Source organism: Lupinus angustifolius, chromosome LG03 (genome assembly GCF_001865875.1).
Source record: "Lupinus angustifolius cultivar Tanjil chromosome LG03, LupAngTanjil_v1.0, whole genome shotgun sequence".
NCBI classification, from domain to species: Eukaryota; Viridiplantae; Streptophyta; class Magnoliopsida; order Fabales; family Fabaceae; genus Lupinus; species Lupinus angustifolius.
In genome coordinates this window covers 14,106,247-14,118,131 of record NC_032011.1, presented here as the reverse complement: position 1 = coordinate 14,118,131, position 11,885 = coordinate 14,106,247, and the positions used below count along the sequence as shown (strand labels likewise).

Below are 11,885 nucleotides of genomic sequence, written 5' to 3'. Positions count from 1 at the left end.
ACCTACTCACAAGCCAACACCATAGGATAGGTCTGGTCTGTTGTTGCACAAATACCTCAGGGATCCAATAATTTGTTTGAACAAGGTCTCATCTACTACTTCACCATCTTCATCCTTTGTTAACTTCACATTTTTTTCAACTGGACTGTCACTGAGTTGTAAGAATCCATGTTGAACTTTTGTAGCAAGTCACTAAATACTTTTTCTGGTGCATCAATAGACCAGCAGGAGTGTAGTGTAGGAGAATTCCATCCCAAGGAAGTAGCTTAACTTGCCCAAATCTGTCATTTCGAATTCTGTTTCCATGATCCTTTTAAACTTCTCAATTCTCCTCAGATTGGATCCAATGATAAGGAGATCATCAACATACAAGCATAATATCAATATGTCTCCATCACCATTGTCCTTCACATATACTCCATACTCTACTATACATTTTTTAAATTTGAGTTTGAACATGAATGAATCAATCCTTTTGTTCCATGCCCTTGAGGCTTTCTTTAAACCATATAGTGCCTTCTTTAGCTTATAGACTTGCTGCTCCTTTCCTCTTACAATAAATCCAGGAGGTTGTTGTACATAAACCTCTTCTTCTAAGGGGCCATGAAGAAATGCAGACTTTACATCTAGCTAGAACAATAGCCAATTCTTTGCACAATCAACTCCTACCACCAACCTTATAGTCTCAATCCTGGCCACTGAAGCAAATACCTATGAGTAGTCCAGACCTTCTCTTTGTAGAAATTCCTTGACCACTAATCTTGCTTTATGCTTTGATATGGTTCCATCAGGATTGAGTTTTTGCTTGAAGACCCATTTTACTCCAATCTGGTGCTTTCCTTTTGGAAGATCAACCAAGCTCCAACCATTAGTGCTAAGTTCACTAAGTCAACTTCATCACTGATTTGATAATCATAGTGCATTTCATAGTCATTGAACCTAGTAGGCATTGATCTTGTCCTTCTTGATCCTTGATCTAATGGTTCATCATTGATTCTTTCACTTATTTCCTATGAGTTTCCCTCCACATCAATGATATCTGGTATGGTTCTTCTTAAACTGATTGTCATTTCCTTCCAATTCCAGTTTTCATGTTCTAGCACAATGACATCTCTACTGATTTGTACTGTCTCTTATGGGATCATAGAGCTTGTAGGGATGTATAGGATGATAACCAATGAATACCATTGCTTCACTTTTGTCTTGAATCTTAGTTCTTCTTTGATCTGATACATGCTTGTATGCAAGTGACCCAAACACCTTCAAATGGCCTACCCCTAGTTTCTATCCATTCCAGGCTTCCATAGGGACTTTTCCTTCTAGCTTCTTTGTTGGACTTATGTTTAGAATATAGACTGAGGTTGATACAACTTCACCACACATTTTTTGTGGTAGGTCTTTCTCTTTGATCAAGCTTCTTGTCATATTCATTATTGTCATGTTTCTCCTTTCAGCAAGTCCATTATGCCGAGGTGTGTATGGAGCAATGACTTCATGTCTAATACCATTATGTTGGCAATGTTGCTCAAATATATTAGATGTAAATTCACATCCTCCATATGTTTTGAGGATCTTTAACTTCTTTTCACTTTCCCTTTCAACTAATGCCTTGAATCTCACGAAGTATTCAAAGTCTTCACTTTTCTGCTTCATCACATACAACCATATTATCCTACTGAACTCATCAACAAAGGTAATGTTGTATCTGCTTCCAACCAATGATGGTTTCTCAAATGATCCACACACATTTGAGTGTACTACTTCCAAGATTCCTCTTGACCTCATGCTTGAGTGAGATTGGAATGGCTTTCTAGTCTGCTTACCAGCCAAGCATACTTCACACATATCTTTAGGAAATGTTATTATAGGAATGCCATGAACCATATTAGTGGAACCAAGTTGATACAAAATTTTAAAGTTCAGATGGCCATACCTTAAGTGCCATATCCAAATTTCTTCATTGGCTTCTATTGTAGTAAGGCATTGAGCATTAGCAGCCTTGATGTTCATATGAAATGTCATGTTCTTGGTTAGCTTACTTCTCAGAATCATTTTTTTTTCTCACCATCAAACACCTCAACTTGGCCATTTCCCATCATTGTCCTGAATCCCTTTTGTACAAGTTGCCCAATGCTGAGTAGGTTGTACCTCATGCTAGGAACAAAGAGCACATATGAAATTAGAGCTTTGGATCCATTGTTCCTCAGAATCACTACATCACCTGCTCCTTCTACTTTCAAGGTGCTATCATCTACAAACTTAACTTTGCTCTTTCTGCTTGAGTGAAAGTCTATGAGCCACTCTTTATGACTTGTCATATGGTTTAAGCACCCTGAGTCAAGATACCATGACTCAAGGTGATCATCTTTTTCTGAATTTATAACCAACAAAGTCAGTGGTTCTACTTCAGGATCTCCATGTGCTGTGAAGGCATCTTGTCATGCAGATTCTTCTATTTACCTTTCTCAACAGGGAAATCATAAGAGTGGTGTCCTGGTTTATGGTAATTGAAGAACTCAACATTGCTCTTGTCATACTTCCTTTGTTTCTGAATCCTTCTTTGCCATCTTTTCCTTTCTGAAGGATCTGGCCAGTCGTAATATGGTATGTTCTTCTTCCCCTTCCACTTCTTGCCTTTCTTTCTTTCTTCCTCTCTGAAGTGAGTTGCTTTTAAGGCCTGTTCACTACCTTTTATTGGATTTTTGTCCATGAGCCTCATTTCATGTGCTTCTATTGAGCTTTGAATTTCCTCAATCTTCATCATTGAAGCATCTTTTGACTCCTCTATTACCACTACATTGTAGTCAAATTTTTTAGGCATAGATCTCATGACTTTCTCAATGATCATGAGATCTGTGACTGCTTCTCCATACCCTTTCATCTGATTAGTGATTGTAATTACCTTTTGAAGTAATCTCTAATCTTGTCATTCTCCTCCATTTGTATTAACTCATATTGCCTTCTTAGTGTTTGTAGCTTCACTTTCTTTATCTTGTCTCCACTAGAATGGCTTCGAATCAAGATATCCCAGACTTCTTTAGCTGTTGTGGCATTCTGAATCTTCTCAAAGTGTGTGGCACCAAAATACTGATGCAGCAAGAATAGTGCCTCGTTATCCTTTTTCTTTGCTTCTTTGAACATTGTTCTTTGAATCTCTATGGCTTCAGGACCTAGTGCAACAAGTCCATTCTCAACAGCCTCATTCACCTCTTGAAAGTTGAACAACACCTTCATTTGCGTGTTCCAACGATCCAAATTCCTCTTTGTAAGAATAGGTAGACTCATTAATGGAAGATTGTTGCTATTCCCAACCACTGTCTCTCAAATGTCTTTAGCACAAATCAAATCACATTTTCTTAGCCTTTTGTACACCTTTCACTCCAAGATTAACAACTTCAGTTTTTCCAGATGATTCACACATAGTGAATGCTTGAGTTATTTACACTCAATCGTAACAGAAGAAGATTGTTTGAATGAAGGGGAAGTAGAGTTGTTTGGAAACGTGATTCCAGGATAGCAATGTGCTCTGATACTAAATGTTAGAAAGAAAAGAATGAAGGATTTTGAAGAGAAGAGAGTAAGAAGTGTGTATGATCAATGAATTTCATCATTATTGAAGAAGAAGGTTACATGTCATTTATAGTAAGATTCCAACTTACTAAACAAAATTTTAAAATCCTACTTACTAGAAACAAAAAGTAGTAGTTTAAACACAACTAACACTCAATCTCTCAATTACTCACACATGGCTTGGATTACAAAGTATTTCTAACATCAATTGTTCATTCATACCATCTTAAGTATGAGTGAATCAATAACTATTTGTAATGTTTTTAAGTGTTTCTCATATTTTTTATACATATAGAGTGAGTTATATTCTTTTACTTCAAGAGAGTATTATTATTCTCTTTTTATTTAAAAAGAGATTGTAATATTTTTTCACTTATTGAAAATCTTCTATTATTGTGTGTGACGATCTTATTGGTCATCATTTTAATAAAGCTTTTACATGTTAAATATTTTATGTCTGTTATTTCCTCAATTATATTTTAAAACTTTTGCTAACTTCCTCAATTATATTTTAAAACTATTGCTAAATTCCTCAATTATCAGAGATTTCAGTCCATCTAAATCAATAAGCCTAACACCTTCAGACTTTGAAATCCTTAGTCGTGAAATGCAATGTCTCACCACCACAAACCTGAAGGGACAATATTTAACACTACAGCCATGGTAAATTGCACTCATGGGCTTTCCTTGGTTTCGTTGTGTATATCTGGGCCATTATATAGCATTGCCTAATTTGTGTCTTTCAACACTTGTAAAACAATCTGATGTCCTATACCTTGTCATAAAGTTTATCCTACATCAATAACAATAGAAATAATAACAAATATTTAATTAATATGAAATATTTTTATTAGTGCAATATATGATTTAAAATATAATTTCAGATAACAAATCTTTGTATCTTCCATAACCTCATATACGAAAACTTGAGCTAGCGGCACCCCTGATTCTTGGTGTTATCATATAATAATCAGTACATCAGACCTCTTATCTTATATTACAAAAAGATGAATTGAAAATTGATTTAACACATTGGGAAATTCTAAACTTTGTTAATCCAACTCATTATCAAAGCAAAAGCTTCAATAACATTAATATAAGGTCATATCAGAAAACCCTTTTTTGGTTGCTAACTTGATTTACTCCATCATTGAATTTGATCAAGGTAAAAAGTAAGAAAACTTCAGCATCTCCCCAATTTGGTTACAATGATTTATACGAATCTTACTATTGTTTTTCTTTACTACCTGTTCAATTTATTTATTTCCAAATGCACTTTGATCTCTCAATATATTTGTTCTTTTGTGGGTGAATAAGATAGGTTGGGTTGGAGGTCCGGATAAGACTTCTTGAATATTCGGGCTGATGTTCTTCTGGGATTTGGATAAAGGTAGGCTGGACCCGCTGATGGAGGTATTTGAAAATGTTCTCCCACGATCAAGTTTGTAAGACTGGAGAGGTAATATTCGGGAGCAATAAATGAGATATAGGAAGTGAATATAGAGTAACAATGACAAGTAATGAGTCCATGTGATGCCTCATGTTGGGAGAGATCTTTATTTATAGTGGTTGAGTTGGATGACGTGGTCTTGGAGAGTACTATTGGCATGACCGACCATCTTGGCTTGTCGAGGACTGTTTTTCTCATGTCAGACGGCTTTGGCAGGACTGAACTTTGTGCCTAGTTGACTTGTAGCAGGTCTGGTAGCCGTATTGCAGTCTGTCTTTGTCATGTTGGCAAAGAGTAGGTGGGATTGCAAGTAGTGTGGTAGTGCGCAATTGGCGGCGTGTCAGGAAGGGAGTGATCCTGACCCCAACCTGGGAGGTCTGCCCTAAGGGGAATGACTCTGACCAAGCCCTTTAATTGGTTATACTCGGTCTTTGCTCGACTAGAGGAGAGGCCATCCCAAGCAGTTAAGACGTCCAGATGACCAGGATGGAATAATTGCCCTTAGTCTAGTAGTATGTTCGATAGGCGAGCATGCTGGTTACTCTAGGTGCATTAGTAGGATGTCGTTAGTCTTCTGGGTTGTGCGGCATGTGGCTGGTCGTCATTAATGTTCTTTAGTAATCAGACCGTTTCGTGGCGCAAAGTACTTGACTGTGGCTCATTGGTTCATTTCTTATTGCCTTTTGTCTTTGTTCTTGGGTTGCCGTTGGATCATACTTGAGTGTTTTTGTATGGGCATGATGTGTTTTGAGTTGGGTCGTGAGGGATTGTCTTGTCCCAACTTTGTCTATAAATAGGGAGGATTTTCCTTTATTTTCTTCACTTTGCTTTTTGAATTATGTGCTGCTGATCAACTTTGTCTTCTTTCAACTCTTTTCAGCTTTCTTTCTAGGTAACTCCCTTTCCCTTATGCTTTCATGGTCATGGTCCTTATTACCGAGTTGAAATCTAGCTCTGACGATGTGGAGGTCTTGTACGGACCTTCGCCAATTGTTTCGCCTCATAGCAGGGATCAGTTCACCCAAGGAAGGGCGAGCAATATGACATTTCTGGCCCAGCTGGCCCGTTGGAGGGGGAAAATGGCAAGGAGTGGCCCCACTGGCCCGTCGGAGTCTGATGCTTCTTCTGGTAATAGGTTGTTGATGTCGAGAATGTATATAGGAAGGGAGAATAGGCTTCCGATTCCCGAGGGTCTAGACGGACCAGATTCCCGCTACTGGTGGGTTGATTGGGAAGTATTGGGTACCGTCAACTACTTCCCGGAGGATGTAACGCCCAAGAGTTGTCGTGTTGGCACGTGCGTCAAATTTCAGCCAATTGCATGATCCCTCATCTGAAGAACGAGTTTTCCAGGACCTTTATGCGGATCATGGTGATAAGTATAGCTTCTATATGTATTACAACTACACTCATAAAATCAGGCTGAAAATCCCTCTGGACGAGTGGTATATGGGTGTATTGAATCATCTGCTGGTCGCCCCTTCTCAAATACATCCAAACTGTTAGGGATTCATCCTAGGCCTTTGCCTATTTAGCAAGGTGATGAAGTTCCCTTGCACGATTCGCCTCTTTTTTGGATGTTCTGGGTGACCTAGAGCACCAATCCTGATGAAGAGAAGATTGCTCGCTACGGGTGGACATGTCTTCAATCAATGAACAAGCATGCATTGTTCCACCCCTATGAATCCTTCTCTAAGAACTGGAGCAACCCATTAGTGGGCTAATGGCCCCCAGGGAGAGCATCGTTTCCAGTTCTTCTAGAATGGTAATCTCCATCAGAAACTGACTAAGAAGTTCAGTTATGACTTTGAAAGCCTCAAAGGTCCGAAGATCGAGGCAACCCAAGTGATATTAGGTTGGGTCAAAGTGGCTCCGTGTTGTCTTGCTACGACCTTTCAAATGATGACCAAGCCTTTGAATGTCGGGTTGGTATATCTTAAGTTAGTATGCACTTGTGACTTGTAAGTTTTGGTTGGTACTTACTTGGCTTTCTTTTCTTTTCACATATGCTAAGACCGACCGTCGGAAAAAGAATTGATTATTGAGCCAGATCATCCAACGACGAGGGTCGGGAAAGCGAGCTTAGACAGGCTCGCCTCTTCCCTCACCCAGCCAATCGGGGGGAGCTCGCCTCCTTCAACTCATCGAGGAATGGACCTACCACCTCCTCGTCCTCTTCTGAACAACTAGAGTGGGCTAGTCCAAACAGATTTGGTCGTCCATGCGGTCCTAGTTACGATCGTTCCCTCTAAGAATCCTCTACCCTTGTAGGAGGCACCTTCAGTGTCAGGCATGATCGTCCCTCCCCGCGCCATCCGCCACACGGTGGGGAAGGGTATAGCTCCAAGTTCAGCGGGCCGGCCCCTAGTGGGATACTCTGTTCCTCAAGCGATCGAAATCAACCAGGTGACCTACGAGGTGGAAGCCGTCTTTGATGCGTCTTCTACTCGTGAAACAATGAGGCAAGTCCGTGCATCCACGATCATGGCGACATTGATCGCTAAGTACCTTGAAGGCGAAGGTGCGATAACCGACTGGTTAGGGGCGAGGCCCTTCAGGCTGTGCAGGATCGTGATTCTGTTGAGCTGTAGAAGGTAAAGAAGGCTCATGCGACCGAGGCCCAGATAATGGCGGCTAACCAAGAGTTGTCTGGCCTGACTCACCAGTATGAGGAGGTTTGCCGAGCTTTCTTGACTGCCCAACAAGAACTGGTCAGTTCCCAGATCGAGATGACCAGTTTGATGGCGCATTTCAGAGGCCAAGGGCGAGATCCATCAACTTGGTGATAAGCTGAAGTTATCGGATGAGAAAGGGCAGGATGCTCAGGACTCTCGCAACCAAGCCCAAGAGGAGGTTCCTCTACTGATCAAGGAGGTGGCTGCCCTTAGGTTGGAGAGAGATGGGCTGGCAGTAGAACGAGATTCCGTTTCTAGCTTAACGGTAGAGGTTGCGTACCTTGCATGGGACAATGCCTTTGCCCAAGTTGGTCGGTGCACCTAGGCGAGAAAATTTTTGTTTAGTTTTCTAAAAATAAAATAAAATTACGAACAAAAAGACATTCTATTAATTTCAACTTGATTATAACATAAATTTAAAGCATAATGGAAAATGACATAAAGAAATGCAACATAATATGAAATTTGAAATTTTTAGGGAAAAGAGAAATCTGGAAAAGCTTTTTCTTATTCTTCATCATCTTCCTTTTCTTCTTCTTCACTTGTGTCTTGGGACCTCCCCTCGAGCCACTTAGTCTTTACCACAAATTCTTCTTAGGATCCTCCCTTAATCCCACGGTAGCATGCTTTTTGTTGGAAATTTTGCATTTGTTGTTCCTTTATTATGGCATCTACCTTAGAACTCATAGTCCTCCCATATTCACTTGGTTGCTTTGAGTTTAAGTCACCAAACTTCATTCTAAGCTCGGTTTGAGCTTGGGAAAGGGTTTTCTCTTTGAAATTTTTGGTGACATAAGCATGGTTGATTTCGGATTTGAGAGCCATCATTTCTCTGTAGGGTCCAGACAAATTTTGAAATTTGCATAAGTCAGTGATAAAAGATGTAAGAATAATTAAAGGGATACCTTTGTTGATGCAATCCCAAATAGCATCTGAGATCACTACAACAATATCTATGGAGTCTTCATTATAAATGGAGCTAATTAATTTTGCTTTAGGAAGAGGGATATCTGAAACATGTAAGGAAGGCCATATGTTGGAGAGTATGAAGCTTGCCCATATTTGGGTTTGTCGAGTCATGCAAAATTTGAAAATGAGCCCAAACATGTTGAGCTGCAAGTCCTCCAAACATAAACTTCTCCTCTCATATTCTTCTTCATTACTTTCCTCTTCACCCAAGTAGGATGCATTGATCTTCATTTGGAAGTCACATAAGTCATGTCCTTCACTTGGTGGATTCCATGGGTTACCTAAGTGTTCATTGATTATATGCTTGTTGTAGAAAACTTCAGTCCCATTCACCCAAGTGTAGCGGTTTCTCCTTCCCTCACTTGATGTGATTGAGTTGGTAAAAAATTGTTTGACCATATCCAAAGAAAACATTTTCTTTGGTTGATCAATTTTTTGCCAACCATATTTTTCTATGATGAAAAGAAAACCTCCAAAGTCATCCTCACTCAAGTTGACAATTTTTTCTAAAGTGATAGCATTCTTGAGTGTGATTTCTTTGAATTTTTCCTTAGCATCATTGGAGACAAATTTGGAGTTTTTGTCCTCCCTTGGAGCTTCATTTTCTCTCCTTGATGAACTCCTGAAATTCCTAAGAGAAGTCCAAAATACACAAAGAAAAACTCGAAAAAAGTTAGAACATGAAAATGTGCATGAATATATAAGTTTTCCATGAATTAAACCTCTTACACATTTTATTTGAAGAAGATTAAATAACAACAAAAGAGATTTACAAAAGAAAATAACTAAGAAGGAAAACTTACATTGTGAAGGTAAAAAGAAAACTTGAAATGTTGAGAGAAATGTTTTTGTGTGTTTAAGGTGAGTTTGCAAATTTTGCCTTGATGCTTTGTGTTTCAAGAATGGGTGTATATATAGGAGTTGGAAGTCCCTGGTCAAGGTCTTTGGTCAAGAAATTTCGGTCAAATATTTAAGAAAAACTTCTCTTTTGAGGAATTTCGGTTCCAAGGCACATGGCCTGGCAGACTTGCGCTGAGCGCATGGTCCCCACGCTGAGCGGTGGGTCAGTGGTCAATGCTTGACCGAATAATGAGCCTTGACCAAGACTTTTGACTATGTTTTGGGCCCCTTTTTGATTTTTCAGTTTTGTGCATTTGGCCCATTAACCCATTTTTGAAAAAAAAACTTTGCTCTTAGAAAAAAATTATTTTCCGAGTTTTGATCCCTAATTTTTTTTTAACAAAAAAGAAAAAAAAGTTGATCCTCACAAACAAACAAAAAATAAGGACAAAATGAAGAAAGAGAAATAACATATTATGTATCAAAGTATAATGGATTGCCTCCCATCAAGCGCTTCTTTAATGTCATTAGCTTGACATCAGTTACCAATTTTTTTTTATTCCTTCTACTGCCCCGATGGTCCAGATTCACTTCTCAAGATTGCGTGGCCATGTTCTCTAAGGTTCACTTCTATGTTAGCTGAAAATGTTGATTTTTGATTTTCAACTAATTGCTTGGCCAACTGCCCAATTTGTATCTCCATATTCCTTAGAGAAGCATCAGTATTTTTGTGATTCGACATGGTCATTTGTATAAACTGATTCAAGGTTGATTTTTTTGAAATTGATTATTACCCCCTGAGGGTAATTACTTTGAAAATTTTGTCTTGGAGGATTCCCAACAAAATGCACTTCCTCATTCTGGCAGATATTGGCATCATGATCCTCATTGCTATTGTCACACCTATAAATCTGCTTCTTTGATGTTTCCCGTAACTGTTTTGGTAAATCATTGAGTTTCTGGGTCACCTCTTCTAATTGTTGTTGAAGCAATTTATATTGGGCCAAAACTGCATCAGTCGAGTTTAGTTCAAACATTCCACCTTGCCTAGGTGGTGGCCTTCATTGGTGTTGACTTTTCTGATCATTTAATGCCATGGATTCGATAATGTCAATTGCTTCCTGTGGAGGTGTGGCCATTAATTGTCCGCCTGTAGTTGCATTTAAGATCCATTTATGTTGTTGCTGAAGTCCATTGACAAAGATATGAATCTGGGTTTGAACGATGAATCCATGGTTTGGGCATTTTCTGAGCATAGCTTTGAATCTATCCCATGCCTCGCATAGACTTTTCCCAGAAGGCTGGATGAAGGTGGAGATCGCAGTTTTCAAGTCCATAAATTTTCCTTGAGGAAAATATCTGGACATAAAATTTTCTTCCACCAAATTCTAGTTATTCTGCATATGTTATGGGAGATTGAGGAACCACTCTTTAGCTTTTCCGATTAACCAACTCGTAAAATTTGGTGCGACGGTTGTATGGATCTTTATGATCTAATCCAACAAAAGGGTTGGCGTATATGAGTTGTACTAACCCTTTTTTCATTTTTGTTGGCCTTTGAGAGCCAGAAGGTCTCCCAATTCTTATCATATTCCTGGGGTTGAAGCTGACAAATCCTCCTATGCTGTTCTGATTTTCTACCCTGGACTCATGATTGTCTGCCATTTCTGTTCTGTTTTCTTGGATAATAGTTCTTGCTTTATGTGCCCTCTTTTGTGCTCTTTTCTGTTTCTTGAGTGTTTTCTCTATTTCAGGATCAAGAGAAAATTCAAGTTGTTTATTCTTGCTCATGCACAGAAAAAGGTTCTTCTGTCTATTTTCCAAGAAGAGTTAGTGGATAAATAATATACACATTTAATAATTCACATATTTGTATAAAGTCAAAAATAATTTGTACAAAAACAAAAATAAGTTTATGCACAATTAATTGATGAATGACATATAAATATGAAATGTTCTATTATTTAAGCAATTCCTCGGCAGCAGCCCCAATTTGTTGAAAGAATTTTATGTGAGAGATGAGTTGTTTTCCCCACCCAAAAAATCGTTCCTTAGTAAGGTGCCAATTTGTTGAGAGGTTATTACTCTCATTTTCAGTGTGTTATTTTTATTTGATTAAGTAAGTGAACTTGGTTTTATTCTTTGTTCGCCATCTCGGCTTTGTTGAAATAAATTCCAACGTCGGTATAATGGTTTCAAGAATATTCCAGTTACAACTTACTTCTTAATAATCATGTGAATGAGCTATTCATTCTTTGCCCCATCTCGGCTTTGTTAGAATAAATTCTAACGCCGATACAATGGTATCGAAGCAATCCTTTATTACATAATTATTAAGTACCTTTGAACACCATCTCGGGTTTGTGGAATAAATTCCAACA

At 38.7% G+C, this 11,885-nt stretch overlaps 1 protein-coding gene across 1 annotated transcript; it reads right to left on the bottom strand.

The window, feature by feature from the left end:
* On the bottom strand, nt 2,049-2,881 carry LOC109342354. The gene is made up of 2 exons (XM_019580351.1): nt 2,461-2,881; nt 2,049-2,371 (listed from the first exon to the last, which is right to left on the bottom strand). Exons 1-2 carry the CDS (start codon nt 2,879-2,881, stop codon nt 2,049-2,051), a joined length of 744 nt encoding a protein of 247 aa, XP_019435896.1.

What these genes read in the sequence shown, in the direction of transcription:
- LOC109342354 (XM_019580351.1), bottom strand. Translation starts at nt 2,881, where the DNA reads ATGAAAGGGTATGGAGAAGCAGTCACAGATCTCATGATCATTGAGAAA. An exon ending in TGATTTCCCTGTTGAGAAAG is followed by an intron (nt 2,372 to 2,460) that starts GTAAATAGAAGA and finishes TTATAAATTCAG; the next exon opens with AAAAAGATGATCACCTTGAG.